Source organism: Anthonomus grandis, chromosome 10 (genome assembly GCF_022605725.1).
Source record: "Anthonomus grandis grandis chromosome 10, icAntGran1.3, whole genome shotgun sequence".
In the NCBI taxonomy this organism is placed as follows: domain Eukaryota; kingdom Metazoa; phylum Arthropoda; class Insecta; order Coleoptera; family Curculionidae; genus Anthonomus; species Anthonomus grandis.
The window spans coordinates 8,725,901-8,746,666 of record NC_065555.1 but is presented as its reverse complement, the minus strand read 5'-3'; the positions used below and the strand labels follow the sequence as shown (position 1 = coordinate 8,746,666).

General features: G+C 33.3%; 1 protein-coding gene across 6 annotated transcripts in view; it reads right to left on the bottom strand.

Moving 5' to 3' along the window:
* The window catches only part of LOC126741159 (muscle-specific protein 300 kDa-like), a 221,094-nt gene that overhangs the window by 117,966 nt on the left and 82,362 nt on the right, over window positions 1-20,766 (bottom strand). For all 6 annotated transcript variants that reach the window (XM_050447499.1, XM_050447501.1, XM_050447503.1 and 3 more), the window contains 13 exons: window positions 17,520-17,808; window positions 16,825-17,348; window positions 15,954-16,555; window positions 15,595-15,842; window positions 14,295-14,979; window positions 12,369-12,740; window positions 11,560-12,282; window positions 9,476-10,619; window positions 8,940-9,376; window positions 5,775-6,673; window positions 4,505-5,325; window positions 3,379-4,367; window positions 2,588-2,761 (listed from right to left, as the gene is read on the bottom strand). In XM_050447499.1, coding sequence (XP_050303456.1) covers window positions 2,588-2,761; window positions 3,379-4,367; window positions 4,505-5,325; window positions 5,775-6,673; window positions 8,940-9,376; window positions 9,476-10,619; window positions 11,560-12,282; window positions 12,369-12,740; window positions 14,295-14,979; window positions 15,595-15,842; window positions 15,954-16,555; window positions 16,825-17,348; window positions 17,520-17,808 — 7,907 coding nt within the window. The remainder of the gene's footprint in view (window positions 1-2,587; window positions 2,762-3,378; window positions 4,368-4,504; window positions 5,326-5,774; window positions 6,674-8,939; window positions 9,377-9,475; window positions 10,620-11,559; window positions 12,283-12,368; window positions 12,741-14,294; window positions 14,980-15,594; window positions 15,843-15,953; window positions 16,556-16,824; window positions 17,349-17,519; window positions 17,809-20,766) is intronic.

Genomic DNA, 20,766 nt, shown 5'->3' with positions numbered 1-20,766 from the left:
CAAGGCTACGAAAACTCTTATGTACTGTAAGAGGAAGTTCGGCAGATCAGGGGAATTATGAAAAATGAACAATGGTAAGACCCATCATTACATACGCAGCACCATTATGATGGCATACGACAGAAAGGAAGGCTATTATTCTCAACAGATACTCAACAAAACACAAATAACAACGTGCCTGGGTATAGCAGGAATGATTTCAACTACTACCCTAGAAAACCTGACACTGCTAAGCCTACATCTAGTAGTAAGAGCTGAAGTAATATTAGCACAATGAAGCAATAATGGCGCAACGATCATAACGAAAGTTGGACACAATACCCTATTCGACTAGATATAAGATCTAGAGCGTATGGCTCTAAGAACGGACAAAATCAAGGACACTCAGACAAACCCCTTGTTATTAAGGAAAGAAAGGAACCACTGAAAATAGGAGTTATAGAACCCGGCTTAGGCAAGGCGACTGCTCAATATGTTAAGGTCATACGATCGAAGATCGGGGTAGCAGTGACAATTTGAGAGTAGGTCAAAGACTGTACGAAACTGCTGGGACTAGCCAAAGAGCAAAACTTACCAGAGATAATCCTATCACAGAATATGGGCAACCATGGTGCTGCAAGAAGGGTAATCCAACTTGCAATGAAAGGGGCAGCAACAGTGTACTCATAGGCCCAAAACCAACATGCTGTGTTCGCACTAAAACCTGGAAAAGGGATATCAGACACTGATTGGAACTTAAAAACTTGGAAGCATAAAAACTGCTGGGAACAAGTTCAAGGCTGGATTCTTCAAACAACTTTTGGGTAAGCCCACCCTTCAGGAAGGAGCAGAACATACTAGGTCACTCCACGCAACAACTGCAAAAAGTAGCAGTACTGCTCACAGGACATACACCTTGCAGGAAACATCTACATAGACTCGGGAAAGTAAATACATCGCTATGTAAAGGTTGTGAGGAAAAGGAAGAAATAACTCTTCACATTCTATGCTTCTGCAAAGCATTCAACCAAACCAGGGCGACAGTCCTGGGCGAAGCCAAACTTCATCAGAGAGGACAAGAACTAAACTACTGGGCAAAATAATGGACTTCCCAGAAGTCACAGAACTGAACATATGGGAGTAAATCTATGAAGCACCTGCAACAGAGCAGACCGCAGTGCAGAAAAGCAACTGGGACCACCCAGCGTGGAAGTTTTAATGAGGAACCGGGCACGGAGTCCCACACTACTGGGTGTTCAAGAACTACCGGTGTTCATAAATAATTTCTTCGTCGACAAAAAAAAAACTTGGCCGAGTTTCAAAATCAACTTTTTTTACGATATATATTAAATCTTTTGCCTCTTTCCGAAGAAAAAAGGAAAGCAGTTTGTTAAATTTTTGGTGGGTTATTTCTCAATCAGATTTAATAGTCTTACATATACATCTACTTAATGTTGTTAAAAATTTTCCAACGTAATTTTTAGTTGCTTGAAACATAAGTTGGGCGTCAAAAAATATTAACCTATAAGTTCAAAAATCAAAAACACAAATATGAATCCCGATCAATTCCTCTAGCAGAATTTTACATTTCTAGTTCATTCAGACTCTTCGTTCAACTGGAGACATCATGTTGATTCTCTGCTGAGCAGACTGAACAGTGTTTCTGCCCTTTTTCGGCGCTTTTGTGATTCAGTATCCATTACCTCTCTGAAAATGTATACTTTGCCTTATGCTTAATCTATTAATTCTATTTTGGGTATCGTCATCTTATGCCATAAAGGCATTTAGAGCTCATTTGTCATTGCATCCTCATGTCAGTTGTCGACCAAATTTCCAGAAAGTAAATGTTCTAATAGCTCCATCTTTGTATTCTTGGCACTCATGATGTTTGTAAAAAAGAACTGACTTTTATTTACTTTAAATGGCGACAATTACTCTAAGGCAATGTCTGTTGTTACTACAGGATGTAAAACCCTATATATTCCTCATCATATAAGTACATTTTTTGAAAAGGGTCCCACGTACAAAACTATGAAAGTTTTTCGTAGACTGGCTTTAAATATTAACCCGGTAAGAACCAATTTACACGGAAGTCATGAAGTTTCATTATGACAAACCCGTGCGTTTTTTGTTCATTTATTAAGCCAGCTAAGAAAAACATGCAAAGTACAACGCCTTTCTAGAAGTTTCACTACCCATTGCCGCTGCAGATTTTGGATATTAGTCCGCGCAATATTTACGTTTATACTACTTTGTTTCGTTAATGGTGTTAATAATTGTCTAAAAATAAAATAAAACAAGATTTTATATAAAATTCTAACAATGTATATACGACTTGAAAAAAATAAATAGCTGCTTAGCTGCAAGCCTCTATGATTTATCAAAGGAAACGCTAAAATAGACTATCTATGAAAAATGTATCTGTGACATAGTCAAAATGACTGGGCTGATATACCCGTGGCCAAAATTAAGAAATACGTATTCGAGTCAGTATAGAGCTTAAAGACGGGTTTACGGAGTTTAGTGGAGTTTTAGCTTCATTAAAATTATTTATGTGAAATCAATTTTACACATTTATGTTATATACGTATTTAAAATCTCATATTACCTCATCAATAAAATCTTCTAGTCTTGCTCGACACTCCAACTCTTTAATCGGGACTGGTGGTGGTAGAATATCCCTGGGACTTGTTGGACGACTTATTGAAGCCGTAGCTGCTTCGCAGATTTGTACAGCTTCTGCTAACTTAGCCTTTTGCCCTTGGAGATCATCATGTAGCTTCTATTATGATTAAAAAATCGAAAATATTTTAAGAACAAATATAAAACTTAATAACTTAAATTTACGTGCAATAAAATCTAAAAATATAGGTTTTAAATTTTTTAATTGATTTGAATCGATTGGCAATCGGGAGAGGCGTGCGTAAGATAAAAGTGTTAAACATCCCAAAAAGAGAGTAGAAAGAAAGATCAAAAGGGGAACAACCTGAAATTGTAGATAATTTATCAACAGACAGAAATAAGAAAGCCTACTGAATTGCAATTGTAAGGAGAATTTAAAATTTGACGTTATACTGAAGTCCAGAATTATAATTTATAGCATGTAGTGTTGTGCTACCAATATTTACCTATCCAGCACGTTTTAAGAGAAATAAAAAGTAAAGGGTGGAAATATTAGTAAGCTATACTCATGAATAAATAGAGAGAAAAGTCAATGACGTCATAGAAGCTGGACTCACTAGAAAAAAATTTCAAAACAGTTAGATTAAAATTCTAAAGATCTTCTAATATTAATAGAATAAGCTAAAAAATGCTTAAGCTTGCAAGGATCTAAGGATTTCATAGTAAACAAAAAAAGGTTCCGTAACTGTCAATTGATATTTTACTAATTACACTTACCTTAGCTCTTTCCATCGCTTTTTTTGCGTCTGCAAAGCTGGCAATATTTCCCTCATCCGTTTCCTTCAATTCTACTTCTAGTTGATCCAATTTTCTTTCTATTTCTTCTAAAGCCTGTTCATATTTTATAAACTTAATTAATGAATCGTCCAATCTCTCTTTAATATTAAGCGCAGTTTTCAGAAGGGAATCATAACTTTCTTGGATATTTTTTAATTGGGTATCTATTTCATTCTTTTGTAATGGGAATCGTGTTTGCAATTTCTGTCCATGTAATGTGATTTGATTTAAAGTTTGTTGATATTCTACAATATTTTTTAAGACTAAATCATGTTGGGAGATTTGCTCTTCCGTCTGCTCTTTATTAGTAATATATAATGAATTTTGAGCCATTAGTTGAAAAGATATTTGCAAGAGCCACTTTTCAATTTCCTGTAGTTTTTGATGATAGTTGTTCCAGTCTTTTAACTCTGCTTCAAGATCTTCTATTATTTTCTTACAAGTTAATTGAGCTTCTTGGAAACCAGCTTCTATTTCCTTGAGTTCTTCCACGTTAAAGAAATCTTTTAGGTTTTCCAACTCTCCTTGCTTTTCAACTAACTCTTCTTGAAAGTGTTTTAAACGGTCAACTAAAGCCTTTAGTTCACTAACATTTTCTTTTGATTCCCCAGTTTGTAACATTGTTTTAACTTTTTCATCAAGCCACCTTTTCAGACTTTCTTTACGTTCATTATATTCTAAGCATTTAAGTAAAGAAGCCTTCAGATTCGCTTCGTGTAACTTTAAGTCAGATTTAGATTGATCTAAATTTTGCTTTAAAGATGTTATAGTTTCTCTAAATGTCTGTTCCTCATTGGGTTGGTCGATAAAAATAAGTTTTGCAAAAGTCTCATGGAGGTGATTAAGTAATTTATCGGCTTCTGGTAAGTCAATTTCTTGAATGCAGCTTAAATAGTTTCTAAGAGTGGGTTCATCCTTGGGGCATTGTTCTGAAAATGATTTATATAATTATAAACTTTTACTAACTAGCATAATTAGTATTTTCATTATAATGCCAAAGATACTTGACTTTTTTTAAAGTTAAAGTAGCAAGGTTAAAATAGCAAAGAAAATTAAAGAGAAATACCTGTCTTATCCAGTACAACCCTTACTTGCTTCAACCATTCTTCCAATTTCTTGCGCGCTTCCGAAAACTCTTCCCGCTCATTTACTTGCATCTGTAATTTCATCAACATTTCTTCTATTTTCGATTTTAGTTCTGAAAATTTGTCTTGCACTTTTGATACTTTTTCTCTTATGTATGTTATTCCATTTAATTCCGAAATTAATTTCTCACTGGAATCTGTCAATTTTACCATTACAGACTCCATTGCATTAAGATCTTGCTGTAATGCTTGACAACGTTCTAAGTCATTTTGTGCTAGTAATACTTCGCTAGTAAGTTTGGCGATGGCATCTTCAACTGTAGCGAAATTAGAGTTAAATTCCAACCATAAGTCTCTGGACTGCTCTAACTGATTCTTCACTTTTTTGAAAAGATTTTGTAGTCCTTCCAAAGATGTGTTTATTTCATCAATTTCTTGATAAATCACCTCGTTTCCTTGTGCACCGGTATTTTTTGTTACTTTAGCACTATCCTCAATTGTTTTATTAATTAGTTCCTCAACTGCTTTTAAATCGATTGCATCAATGGCTCCCAGTTTTTCTAAAATTTCAGGCAGTTCACCCTGGTGAAGTTCACAATTTTGAATGTCTTTTTGCAATTTTCTGATTTGATCGCGGATTTTTGCACAATTGCTTTTATGCTGTTCGTGTTGTAAAACTTGGTCTTTCAAGTCAGCAATAGAATTTTCAATCTTAGTTTTCAGTGATTCCTGTCTGTCAAGAAGGTCCTTGGGTATGGACTCCAAAGGATACTGATAGCTCAAGATTTCTTTTTGAAGTTGTCTAAATAAAATATATATATATAATTATTTTATCTAATACAGTTACATAAGTACTATTAAAATCTTCAAAAAAGTTACATTTTAATACAATTTAAAATATGCGATTCTGTTTGTATGATTTTACTTAATATCTTTATACTTTACTCTCTATATTTTAAAAGGTCAAAAATGAAAATGTTCGAACTCTTTACTAAGAAATTAAAAGGCTTTTCTGCAATTATCTCTATATCCCAGTTTTGCCATTATTCTAACTGTTCCTCTCTACAAGCCAACAATTTTATTGTAAGCAATCCTCTTAAAGAATGTATAAATGCACATTAACACAAGAACAATATTGTTCTCAATAAGCAACTGGTACATAGTTCCTTTTTTTTGAAACAAGGATAGTAAATAGATGATAATGAGATGTAATTTTTGCTTGTATGAATTAGATTGTCCTCACGAACTTACCGGTATTTTTCCAGTTGAGCTTTTTTCTCGGGCAAATCGTCGAATAATCGCTCCCCTTCCTCCTCCAGCCTGCACTCCATATCATTTAACCATTCCAAAAATTTATTTTCCACTTTTTCATTTTCCTTTAGTTCTTCCAACCTTTTTTGTAGCTTGGCTTCTTGATTAACCACCTCGAGTACCAACTTTTCCATATCCTGCCTTAAATTATCAGTATTTTCCTCAATTTTTTTAACTCCCAATGGATCGGTGTTGATTTTTAATTTCTCTGTAAGCTCATTTATATATCTTAATTTATTCTGACCTTGTTCAATGGACAAACGAATGCTTTTTAAAATCTGCAGCTTGTTATTAATTTCTGTTAATTTTGAAGGAATATCAGAGCAATTTTGAAACTTTTCACGTATTTTTTCAATAAGGTCTTGTAATTCATGATAAAGAGTGTTATGTTGTTGATGTTCCTGATAATGCAATTCTAATCTACGCATTAATTCCTTCGCCATATTTAGAATTGCATTATATTTGGTTGACAACTGGGTCACAGCATTACTAACTCGGGAATCTGAACATGTCTCCAATATTGATTGGGCTCGCATATTAATTCGGTCTAATTCTCCCTGCCAATCAAATAAAGTTTCTAAATGTACTTGGAACTGCTCTAAACTGGTTCTTTTTAATTCCAAACTGCTTTGGAGTTGGTTAAAACTCTGGATCAGTACTTCTTGTTCGTTAAGCCAGTTAATAGCTTGATTAAATTTCTCATTATATTCGGTCCATTTTACTATTGTTAATTCTAAATTTCGTTTGATTTCATTTAGTTGCTCCAAATGATTTTCATAGTCGTCTTGAAGTAGAGCGACTTCTTCTTCAATGATTTCACGATCCATGTCGTCTGCGACCTAGACAATAAATATTATAATATAACACAAATAGACAGAATGTTTGATATAGATTGTAGATTAGTAAGAAAAGAAAATTACTAAGCAATTGCTTATATCTTTGGCAATTTGAAGACAAATACCAGTGGTGGTTTATGATTACTGCATATGAATAACATACAAATGACTGGTACAAAATATTTTAATTACATGTTCATTGTTTGATTATCTTAGCATCAGTGAATAAGAGAAGTAAAATTTGATGCACGTAAAGCATGAAAAGAAAAGTTGAAAAATCTTTAATACAAATGCTTATGTAATGGAATGAGCAAGAGATCTTAGAATTTTTCAACTATTTAACACTTTAATTTCTCTGGACTTTATCTTTTAAATTTAACTATTGCTTGTCAAACTCAATTTTCTGGTTTTAATTTTACAAGAATTTAAGATCCAAGTAAGAAAAATCACAAAATATTTACGTTTATGCAGTGGCACCATCTAATCATGCCTTGAAACATGAATTGAAGTATTTGGTGCCGAAAAATTTTAACTGTTATGAATTGAGAAAAAAATCATAAATACTAAATGTACGAAAAGTATAATCTATATATAACATGTGTGGATTTCAAATGTACACTCGCCTAACGACACGGGCCACAAATATCTCTACTGATATAGAATTGTGCTTATTCCATACCTGTTATAGAATATACTATTTTAGGTATTTTAAGAAATTGAATAAATTTTGTATTTTATTCCAGGCATTTGATGTTATCCTTTGTCTTATTTTTGCATGTCATTAAATCGTTTTAATTTTGTAACGATTTTGGAAACGCCGTCAATACCAGCTGTTATTCGTCATTCCGGATTACACAAGCGGGCGAGTGATGTGCCCGACATCTATGTAGACACATGGAAGGTTAACGAATCTTCCGGATAGTAGTATGCCGACTATACGAGGAACCGCGTCGCCGCTGAGAGGTCAGTTGACAGTTCAGTTCGGAATATTGGCGCGATATTTAAATCGAATAAAAATAGTAGTAAATAAAGACGGTATAAATAAATATTTCCAGTAGTTGTAAGTGATCGTGTTTAGTAGTGTGAGTGTGTAAATAATATCAGTTGACTATTTTTGTCCATCGAGTATTTCAATTCCTACCCAAACGAACGGTAAAAAATGCTACATTGGTGTGGGGTATGAATTGGACTTCAGTTAACTTGACATTAGTGAAAATAACAGGGAATTAAAATAAATCGGAATAAAGTGTGGGAAAGTGCCAAATCTTGTGGATTTAAAAGTTGAGAAAAGGGAGCTGGAGAGAAAGACCTGCGATACGACGGGAAATAGAGCGGACTTGCGGTAATGGCTTTGTATCGCATTACTTGAGAAAGGCGATGACCTACACAACTTCGTTTCTGCTAGTGCACGCGATATTGGAGAAATGTTGTAAAGTTTGGAAGCCGAATTGCTGGAAAATTCTGCCAATCTGGGAGCTAAATTTCTAGAAAATTCTGTAAAACTGGAAAAAAACTGTGCCACACTATGAAAAAATTATGACGGCTTGGAAGAAAAGTTTTGGAAAACAATGCCAATTTAAAAAAGATAATAAAAAAATAAATTATAGAAACATCTTCGTCACTGGAAAAGCGGATTCTCTCATTGGCAGTAAAGAACAAGAACAAAGTTTGTGGTAATACGAAATATGTTGAGCTGATGCGCCTTAATTTGTGGGTACTACTGACATTGCACGTTTGGTTCCACTTCTATATCCAGTCTGGCGAGTATATAAGGAAGCGCTGGGAGGTCAGTTGAAAGTTCAGTTCGGAATATTGGCTCAATATTTAAATCAGACCTAAATAGTTGTTATTAAGTACGGTATCAACAAATATTTCTATTACTCGTTATGATCGTGTTTAGTAATGTAAGAGATCATAGATCTAATGGAGCTGCGACTGGCAAAGACAAAGCGTTTTTAAATTTTACGCTTTTCATTGATCTGAATTCAATCTTTAAATATTCAATATTTATGGCTTTCAGTTGAGAAAACTAAAAAGTGTAGATCCCGCGTATTCCATATTCTTGATTAATTGGATCAAAAATTTTACATTTAACTTAATTTTAAAACATTTAAAAAATATTAGAAACACTTTTGTCGTAAATTCATTTAGTTTTACAATGGCTTTACCGAAATATAAAATTTGTAGTATTAAAAGTACCTAGCATTTTATTTAATTATTATTAAAAGTTTGTAGGCAAACTGCGAAAAACAATTTAAAAGAAACATACCTGACACGCCTTCACTCCTTCGTGCAAAGTCGTCTCCAGGGCCTTTTTACCACTATTCATTGCGTCTTCCTGTAAAACCACTACTTGCGCTAATTTGCTACCTAACACCTCCCTATCCCCTTCAGGCTCACGACATTTATCCAATTTTTCCTTGGCCATTCGCAGCCACTTATGAAATTCATTGGCTTGATCAACAAAAGCCTGGTGTTGTTCAACTAAAGCCTTTTGCTTTTCATACAAATCCCTTGCCTGTTTAGTAAGAGACTCATATTTAACGGATATGAGACTAGAGGAGGGTTGCTTTAAGTCTTCGGCTTTGGTAGCGATGGACTGAACCATTGGCTCAAAGGATATTATGTCTTGGATTATGTTGGATGTTTCGCGCATAGCCGCTTTGCGTTCGCATATAGGGAGGGCACTTAAACCACTTGTAGTTGCTAAAATGCAAAATAAATTACTAATCAGATAAATACATAACTCAATAAGCAAAACATCATACAAATCCTACATTATCTTTATTGCAAAGAAACCCTTACCTTTTTTACATTTGGCTGTTTCCTCCGAAACATCCATCAGTTGTTTTTCCCTTTCTCCTAACCATTTTTGTAGCTGATTGTATGAGCTATCAAAATCTTCCCATTGTAACAATTCGGTTTCCAAATTAGCTTTGGTTGTTGCCATTTTCTTGACCAATTTTTCCCAGTAATTTTGAAGTTTTTTGATTTCCTCAGCTATGGCATCTCGTCCATCGGAACGAGTCATTTTTATCACTCGTTCGCCACAAGTTATCGTAGTATTTACCAAAGTTTGATTTTTTTCCCGTTGGCTAAACAAGCTTCGGATTTTGTCTAAATTTTGTTGTACATTTTCTTTCACATTATTGGAACTGGAGCAGTCTGAAACTGTTTTTCTTGCAGAATCTATCCAAGCCTGAATTGTGGTCATATTATTCAAATATTCTTGATGTTGATTAAAACTGTATTGGTGTTTTTCTAAAACGTCTTTAGCTTGATTTAATTCATCTTCATATCGCCTTTGAAGTTGATGAAGTTGAATTGTAATATGAGCCTCTAGGGGAGACTTAAGTAAAACTTTAGCATCATCGTTAAGAGCTTGAATACGTGATTCTCCATCCACAAGTTTTTCAAGAACTTCTTTTATTTTCTTTACTTGCTCTCCTTTTTCCTCTAAATTTTTTCCCAAAGCAATTTTTTGGTTTTTGATTAAAATTGATAATTGTTGAAGCCAGTCGGATACCTTCTCCATCTTTTCCCTAAACTCCCTCCACTGAACTAGAACTACTTCTAGTTCTTCTCGTTGAGATGTTAGATTTTCAAATAACCTCTCAAAACTTTCCCGCAGAGCTCTAATATCCTTAGTAATACTTTCGCTTCCAACTTCATTTGTGTCCCCTATAGCCACTTCGGCTTTATGGTCCAATTGATCCAATAAAACCACACCTTGAGCACGTTTGTTTATTAAATGATCCAAAGGTCCAACTAAAGATTCAATAGTAAATTTGTCCGATCGTGATGAGGTAGTGGATGGTGTCAACTGGGGCACTTTTTCTTGTGCACGGATCATCCACTTCTGCATATCCTCATAAGCGGAATTATAAGCTTGATGGTCTTCGAAATTTCGTTGAAGGACATTACGAAGTTTGGGTAATTGGTCGAAGATCTAAAAGATCAAATAATAAAATATAATTTTTTATTTAACGCCCAACTAGCAAAAGAGAAATAACAATGGTTACCAAATAGGATCTATTGGGACCGTAAAAGATATAAACTCGGTAAAATAGAGGCAAATTTGCGCATTATAGTACTTCAACAGAATGGAAAGGAAAGAACTAAGATACAATTTAGACTCGAGGTTTTCTAGAAAAAAAATATATTTTCGAAGTTTTGTGAAACAGTAGGGATCACATTTGATTTTTTAATTCTGCATCTGTACAGCGCAGAGGAAGCTGCCAGGAGGAATATGTTTAGAGTATCTAAGTTAAAACAGAGAAAAAGTTTATCAGCATAAAATATACTGGTGTAAATACACCAGTATCTTTTAAGCAGAAAACACGCAATTAAAAGATATATTCTTCAAGAATAGCTACGTCAACCAGGACCTAGTGTTCATACAATGAAATAGTTCATATGTCATCAGATCCAAGATTTGATGGGATTCCTTAAGGAAACTCAATGAGGTGGAAAAACTAATATTACGTTAATATGAGTTCCTGAAGATACAAGCGTGCAAAGTAATGATTGAAAAAGGAGGGAAATTATCGAAAACGCATCTGGAAGGACATGCAAGACATTCAGTGGATCCACGGCAAAAAATTTTGACTCTACATGACACTACGTGCCTGACATGACGACTGTATTTACTGACTGCAAGATGTCAGAATAAATCTTAAGTCGTAGTACAGTTGTTTCACTCTTTTAAAATCTACCCATTAGTCATTATCTAATACATGCTTGAAGTTATTTCAAGTCACTACTAGTCGAAATTCGAAAGTCGAGATATCGTTTTTTAATTCCTACGCAATATTTTTTTGTGTATAATATTTAAGCATTAAGAAATAGTAAGTAGTAATACATAAGTAATATGCAAAGTAATATCCTACCTGATCAAATCGTTCCAACACACTACACATTTCTCCTTCAGTATCACTTTTTAAAACCTCTTCTGCGTTTGCTCTCAATGCTTCTACTTCCACTTTCTCACATCTTATCTTCTCTTCCAATGACTTACATTTGTCCAGTTGTATTTTTTTCTCTTTTGCTGTAGCCTTTTTCTCCTCAAGTTCTTTGATTTCAGCCTCTCTAAGTTCCAGCCTTTTTCCAAGGGCAGTGATTTCATTTAATAAACCGCTCCATTTATTTTGTGCTTCCTCTATTTGAGATTTGATTTCAATCATTTTTGTAGCTAGTTTCGAGTAGTTTGTTTGTAAGTGCGATATTTTAGAATTAATAGTTTCATGGCCGCTTGGTGCGGTATTAACCAGTACTCCTTGGGCTTTTTCGACCAGTTTCTGTATAGTACTAAAGCCAACTTCTTTGTTAACAATTAACTCCTGAATCATGGCCAATTTAGCTTCTAAGTCCGGTTGACTGACACCATTAATTTGCTCACAATATGCAATTTTTTTTTCTAGATCTTTAAGCCAATTTTCACAACTATTTAATTCAGAATTAAACTCTAAATGCGCATTAAGAAATTGTTGCCTACTAGTTAGCAATTCTTTAACCTTTTGATAAATTTGTTGGTATTTTATTCCCAGCTCAGAGGCGTGCAATGATCGAGAACCGAAGGTGCCCTGATTTAGCTGTTGAAGACGTTCAGTTACCTATAATGAAAAAATAAAGCCTCTTCATATTATATTTAGATCAAAATCCTCTAAGTAGGTGGATGATAACACCATTTTTTACATACCTGATCAATTTCTAACTCTTTGGCTTTAATTTCTCCATGAAGAGCCTTTAGAGTATCCAACTGTTTTTCCTTTTCCTCAACATTCTCCATAAGATCTACACAATGGAGTCTTTCGTCAGTTTCAGATAACCACTTGGCGCAAGTATCACGTAGCTGTTCATATTCCGACCAATGTAAGGCTTTTTCTTCAAGTGCTACTATAGCTTTATTGATGTCATTAATTAGAGCTATATACTGTTGTTCCACAGCGACTACTTGTTGATTAATTAATGGTCTGTGATGATCAAGGGTTTTCTCGTTAACGTCATCGGCCAGAACTTTTATTGTTGATAAGCGGGATTGTTGCTCTTCGAGTATGTTAGCAGACAATTTCTGAAAGTAATGGAAAATATTGTTAAAAGGAGTTGTTAAAGCATAGATTTTAACAAGAAGGAACGAAAGTATGTTTATTCTAATCTAGAGAAGTTACAAAAAAAATGCTGTTCACCCAACTGTTCATTAATATAAAACAAATAAACTCCTATATACATCACATGTAACAATATGCCGTAATTCTGTTGGTAATGAATATCGTACTGGTATATGATTGATTAATCATCAATTAAAATCTCTATGTATATGTTAGGATGGTGATATGGATCGAAGTAAATTTGGTACAGGCTATACATGATAATTTTCCCTGTTCTCGCTAAAGACTAAATCTGAATAGTAAACATATTTCATAAAACAAAACGACGAAGAAGTACTATTTCGCATTATTTTCTTGAATCAAAGAACAATGGATTTATTCTTTGCAAACAGACTAGAAAAGGTTTTTGACAAAATGAGTGAAATTATTTCTGCAATGATGAAGAGCAAGTGCAAAAAATTGTACCAGAAGCAATAAATACATTTTCTGAGATATTAAGAGTGATGGTGATGGTGTTCAGATGGCGATCTGGTAGGATGGTTTTTATATTGAAAAGCTGCTTACTTCCAATCCTCCTGACCAATAAGTCTTATACCCTTTGTCCAGTAGGCACTCTAAAATGCTAAACAGGCTTATTATATTATAAGAAGAGGAAGTAATTCTAGTTGCCTTCTTAAATATAGAGAATGCTTTTGAAAATACATACTGAGACTCTGAGGTAATGAATCAACGTGTCGTACCAGTGGTGAGCATTTAATTGATCAATTGATAATTTCCGCAATTGTCTTATTTACCAGACCTTTTACCATTATAATTGTAGCAAAATTTCATTGTTGTCAAACATATTTACACCATTTATATTTAGGTATTTAGACCTATCACCAGGTGACGGTAACACTTGCAAGTGAAACTGTAAACATCATTCAGATAAAATAACTAAAAATTATTAGGATAATTGACCGAATATATAGACCAATATAAGTCTACTAGAAACGAGCCTGAATTCTTATCTCTTATCTTATATCCGTAGAATCATAATACGCAAAAAAAAATTACTGAATACAGAGACACCAATTTAATCATTGGGGCCGATATGGTTTTTGATAGAGGAATAGCTTTATTAAAGAATCAGTGTGAGAATATTCATTTCAGCTCTTGGTTAAGTGAACTAGTAGCGCCAAAATATGAACCAAGATCATTGGATATGAACATATAAACCATTCAAACCAATAATGTGTCTTGTTTTCACTTTTATATCGTGGTGTCATCTAGCAGTTAAATTGAATTGTAAACATATAAGATAACATGTTCAAACAAGTAAGAATTAAAAAAAATAGAGCAAAGCTAAATCGATAACCGTCTAAAGTAGTTGTTATTTCATTTTTAGTACACTCAGGGTAAAATAATGATATGCTTAGCACAGCGGAAACAGACAGGTTGTTTGTTTCGATCTGAATTTATTTTTTTACAAAATTTTTGCGCACTAATTGTTGTAATAAATGGTATAAATAACTCACCTTAAGTCGTTCTAAATTTGCTAAAAGTGGTCCTTTCTCCACATTAGTTTCTCCCCATAAAGCAATTGATGATTGTTGCTCATTTATCCAATCAACGGATTCTTGAACTGTTTTCTCAAATGTTTGATGATTTTTGACAATTTCTTCGTATTCTTGTACGAAATGTTTAACTTGACTTAGCATTTCATTATAATCCTTTGATATGTCATTCATTTCGGCTTCAAAAGCTTCATGTCTACTTTGTAAGCTTTCATATTTACTTTTTAAGCATTCGATGTTTGGTTGGTAACACTGAATTTTTTGAAGCATACTTTGGTAAATGTATAGCTGCTCCTTCTTGTCTTTTAAACTTGATTTTAGTTCTAATTTGTTTTTGAACTGTAAATCATCAATCCAGTTTTTAATTTCTTTTAAATTCTGCTCAAATTCCGTCATTAAATTTAGTTTTACTTTCAAATTTTGATCGCTTAGATTTATTTTATCAAAAATCGCATCAAATGCTTGACGTATATCATCCAGCTGGTTAGTGATTACTTCTCTACCTTCCACTGATGTCGAACTGCCCAAACTATTTCCTTGTTCAACTAAATTATTTAACAAGACTGTTACTTGTGGTTTTGTGCTTTGTAGTTCCGCGAGAATCTTTATTTGATCTTCAAAAGTATCTTGCATGGTGGCGTCGTATCTAAAATAAAAATGATTAAGTTTTTATTAAATATGAATTAGTTTACTTTATTTATTATCAATTTAGCATTTTAAGACGCTTTTCGTTTTTAAACGGAAATTGTATTTTGCCTTTAAAACCCTCATTTAATAATAAATCTAATTCATTAGAGTTTAAAAAAATATATTTTTCAAGTTATTAATTATAAACTAGTATTACAGTATTAAAGTTCTATTAGATTTTTTAAAAAGGCACTGGTGAAGTTTTTCAAATATGAAATGTTTTTAAGCTATTAATATTCAATTTAGGGCGAGTTCTCTGGTGTTTTCGTTGGTGATCTTCGAATCCCAAACAGAGATAGACTGAAAGGCAAAGGAAATAAGAAAAAAAAAGGACTACGCCATTTTAAAGATTTTGACCAGTTGTTACATCAAGGTATGACAGTAGTAGCTCAAAATAAGTACGTTTGAATTTTTAAAATGAAGAGCGAACCTTCAATTTAAAAATTTTAAAAGTTGCTGCTTAAAAAGTGAATCCCTATAATACATAGTATGTTCTCACGAAATAAGTCGATGTTATTTGTTAGAAGAGAAATCCTAAATATATTCATGTGTATATAAATAACGTTGCACTTACCTATTTCTTGTCGCTTTAATTAGTTCACTACATTCCTGATATTTCTCTTGAAACTTTTTATGTTCTTCAAATGCTTGCTCACATCTCTTTAATATTTCTTTAGCCGCCAGTTTGATAGATTTAAAACTGGAACCTAACTGCTGCAAATCTGTTGAAACTCCTAAATCGCCGTTGGCAACAAATTCGCTAAATTCATCCGATAATTGATCGAATTCCCTCTCATTTTCATTTAAGTTTGTGACTAGAGCCTAAAAATGGATTAATGTCTTTATAATTTTAAGTCTTATGAATAAAAGTAATAATAAAATTTGAATGATAAATTGTACTGAAGTTAAAATAGTAATTTTAGACAATCTCACCTCATATTTATCCAGTAACTCCTTTTTTTCTTCCAAAGTAGTCTTTAACTCAAAACCTAACTTCAACTCTTTTTCACTATCTTTTAAAAATCCTCGTAGCCTTTCAATAGATGAGGTTAATTCAACCCATTTTTTTAATTTAGACGTTAAGTCAGATTTAACGTCCTGTAAAACTGAAACACATTTTTCTTGATCCACTTTTAAAAGTTCAAAATCTCGTTGCATGGTTTCTTGTAATTTGGCGGGCAATATTTTAGTTTGGTTTATTTGTTGATTAAGGTTCATGATCTTTAAATTACTTTGAGATAAATTGTCTTCCAGTTCACCGACTTTGGCCAATTTTTCTTCAATAACTGACTTATTTCCCTGTTGATTTAATAAGGCATTTAAGTTGTTCCAAAAGCTCTTTTGTTGATCTTGCTCATGCTTAAAGGAGAAGTAAAATTGCTGGTAAATTTCAAGCCACTTTTCAAGCTGACTGATATCATTTTTGGTGGTTTCAAGGAGGTTATTGTAACGTTCGTTGATGGAGTTAATCTCAGGCTGAACATCTGTACTATCCTTTGTGAGTTTTGTAATTGCACTGACTTTCTCGTTGATGCCTAGACAAAAGTAACAATTAAATATGTCAAAAGATTTTTTAATTAGCTTAATATTTTAATACTGCACTGAAGGCTTAGTAGTAGGTATGAGGTATCAAAAGGTATCAATATTAAGTTATTCTCAAGAATCTAGAGATATCTACTTTTAAGTTATGAAAAAAACTGGTAATTAAGTTTCCCAAGCGAATCAGTGAATTATAAAATGATTATGATTTAAAAAATAATTGTCCCTCTGAAAAAAAAATTAAACAACTAATGTTTAAACTTACCATCCACCTTTTTCTTATATGCTACAATTTCCTGTAGTGCTGTCTTTTTCTGCAACAACAAATTGCGCATCTCCTGTTGCGTAATTTGACCAAGCTTGTCCTGTTTTTCCATCGTCTCTAACCAAGTCTTAAACTTCTGAACGGCATCTTCCAATTGAGAAAGAAGGTTTCGCTTATTCTCTTGCATTTTTTGCTCCGTTACAATTCCCTCTTTTAGTTCCTCCCATCTTTTTCTTATTTCTTGAATTTCCGATCTTATCGTTTCTCTTCCGCTCATTGCCGTGTCGGGTAGTACTTGTTCTGCTTTAATGATTAAGGAATTGATTTTCTCGTTTGCAAGGTCCATATTAGTTGACAACAATTTGAATTTATCTGGATCTGTTTCCGTTTCAAGTTTTGTTTCAAATGTCTTTTTAAGGAAATCTAAAACTTCATCTTTCTTTTCTTGATATTGTTGGTGATGACCAACTAAGTCTATCCAGTGTTCAGCAACATTCTTTGACATGCTTAATAAATTCTGATATCTGAAAAATTGTTTATAAGTTAAAATAAATAACATATAACATAAAAATATAAATAACATATATTATAAATAAAGTAAAATATTTCTGTAAGAAAGGTAAGATGTTTCTTGATATTTTAATGGATACCTCATAAGTATCTAATAAAGTCTTTAAATCAATTAAAAAACTTACCTTTCATGCAACTGCGATAAGATAGGCTTATATTTCTCTACTCCAGATAAATTAAATAGCGAGTTACTTTCGTCAATAAACTCTGCAATTTCCGCACCCTTTTCTTCAATTATTTTTTGCAAGTTTTCAAAGGTCGATAGTTGAATTTTCTTTTCTTCCAGAGTACATTGTAACGGTTGATTCTGAAGGTCACCTGTAGTTTTTTGTAACCAATCTGTTAATTCTTTAAGTTTTTCTTCATGGTTGTTCCATCTGTTTAAGATGTCTGATTGCTTTTCAATTAAGTTATCTAGAAAATAAGAATTATTTCCTATGCATTCTACAAGTGAGCTAAAGGATGACATGCTGAGTAAACAGCTCCAGTAACATATATATGTACTTAGGTATACTGGTAAGAAGCTAGTATTGGTTGAAAGATTTAAGTTCATTAAAAGCAAACAAATGGACATGTAACCGGAATCAAACGAGTCCAGAAAAAATATATTCTTTCGTAGATCTCTACAATCCAAATACTGAACATTTTTCTTGGTAATACTGATCACAATATGAACAAAAAACAGGTATATTCTTTTAAAGTAAAACGCTTGCAACACCTTAGAAGAAGTATTACTATGTAGTTGGCAGTTAACGCTGTTGGAAGTAAGGAGATTTTTGAATATTTCGATAAGAATTTCAGGATTTGTGGTAAAAAACTCGTAACCGTAAATTATCAGTTCCAGTTTTAAAACTCTGACTACTATTGAGGGCAAGAATGCAAGTCTATTTTTCGTTGTCTTGAAAAAGAAAATAATATCTAATCGATCTCAGTAACTTGCGTAAATTTTTTGTATAAAAGAAGAATAATAAGACTACTTAGAAGTTTTCAGTTACGGCCATTAAGTTCACTTTTTACGCCTGGCACAGAATTACTATTGTTATTTCAAAAACCTCAAACTGAGAAAATTTTCAACAAATTGTCAAATTAAAAAATTATAAGATCTGGAACTAAAAGCCTTAAAGAACTGGTTATTTGCATTTTCTACTACCATTAGTCCGTCTGATGGAAGTAGAAAATTGCTAAAGATTTAGTTTAATAAGAAACTCCTTGTTATTTAACCTGGTCACTTGACTAAGTGAATTCTGACGTTTAATCATAGCGATAATCCTAGCGGTGGGGATTTACAGTACCACCCAGGGCACCCAGGTTAGTGATAAATGTTCTCTAAACTAGGAGAGACCTACGATAAAGAATATGATTGTCCATATTGATCTTTAGATATAAGATAGATCTGGTATTGAATCTTTTTTTTGTAAATTATTACGTCAATAATGTCAATTTAATTTTTTTCTTACAAAATAACATATTCTATAACAAGTGTGGAATAAGCAAAATTATAGTAGAATTTGAATTCCACCCATGTTTCAGACTGTGCTACAATTGTCAATTTGGCTTTGCTTCAATTTTTTAAATCATAGTTGCTTGAATGGCTATCTTTTGGATTCCAGATACCTTCAATCATGTTTTAAAGCATGACTGTTAGATGGCGTCACAACATCAAAGTGCAAACACGACACATATACAGTGCATCCCAAAAGTTATGTCGGAATTCATTTAAAATTCAGGAGTGTGTTCGAAAAAAAAACGCTCGGACCCGTCGATTTTTATTTTAAGTTGCGGATTTTTGTACGTGAAGTTTGTATATACAGGGTTGCTCAAAAATAAATTACGACCATCAACTTAAATTTTTCAAATGAAAGCATCTTTTTTTATTTCATTTTTGAATTTCGCGTGGAATTCTACGTATGTTTCATGCCAACAGTTATCGAAAAAAAGACGACCAAACATTATTATTGAACTTCACCTCACGAGTCACCTTATCTCTGAGAATTTTTATACAGAGCAAAATTCCATTCATTCGTGTTTTTTTATTGTTGGCTGGTGGCCGTGTATTTTCATAGAAACTGTATGACAGTTGTACGCCAAACAGATATTGTCAATTGTGAAGTGTACGAGCAAAGTTGCGGTTTTCACAATGGTAAAGTTAACGGACCGAGAAAAAATAGAAATTCTGTGCATGGTTGGGTTTGGTGGTAGAACACGTACTCAAAGAGAAGCTGCTCAATTATTCAATGAAATTCATCCGGCCGAAATCTGGTCGTCCTGCTCGAGATGAAAATGAACAACTTGACGTTTTGCTTTTTTTGGAAGAAAATCCATGCACTCCTCTGTCGCAGATTGGAGCAAATTTACACATGGCGAAATCTATAATTCACCGAATAGTTAAAAAGCACAAATATCACCCCTACAAAGTTATTCCTGTGCAAGAGTTATTTGATGACGATTTCGATAGGCGAAATGAGTTTTGTAAACGCTTACAAAACATGTGCAAACTAAATAATAATTTAGTAACAAATATTATTTTTTCCGATGAGCCCACGTTCTGTTTGAATGGTAGTGTGAACAGACAAAATTGTCGATATTGGGCAACAGAAAATCCGCATTGGATGATGGAGGTAAACACCCAGTACCCTTAAAAACTAAATGTGTAGTGTGGAATAGTGCGCGGAAGAGTAATAGGTCCCTTTTTCTTTGAACAGACTTTAACGGAACAAGTGTATCTCGATTTTCTCCAATTTGAATTAGTTCCAGCATTACTAGCTTTATTTCCAAATCCATTGGACCCAGGCTATGAACTAATTACGAAGAACTAATACTGACTAATACAGACTATAACTGACGAAGAACTAATTTTCCAGCAAGATGGCGCTCCTCCGCACTATGCTGCCACTATGCGTACATTTTTGGATGAAACCTTTCCCAATCGGTGGATAGGAAGGAGAGGACCCATCGAATCGCCTGCTAGGTCGTCTGACCTAACACCAATGGACTTTTTTTCTGTGGGAATTACTCAAGTCGAAGGTATTTGTTAATAGGTCAAATAATCTAGACGAATTGAAAGAGAGAATTCGCAGAGAAGTGCGGGCCATAACTCCAAAAATGATTGAAAATATGCAACGAGACTTTATTGATCGCCTTGGATATTGTCAAGCCGTTAAATTACAATCATTTTGAACATTTAACCTAATTTTTGTTCTTTTTTTATTTGTTACATGAATCGTCTTTTTTTCGATAACTGTTGACTTTAGGTATAGGACATGATGCATGAAACATACGTAGAATTTCACGCGAAATTCAAAAATGAAATAAAAAAAGGTGCTTTCATTTGAAAAAATTAAGTTGATGGTCGTAATTCATTTTTGAGCATCC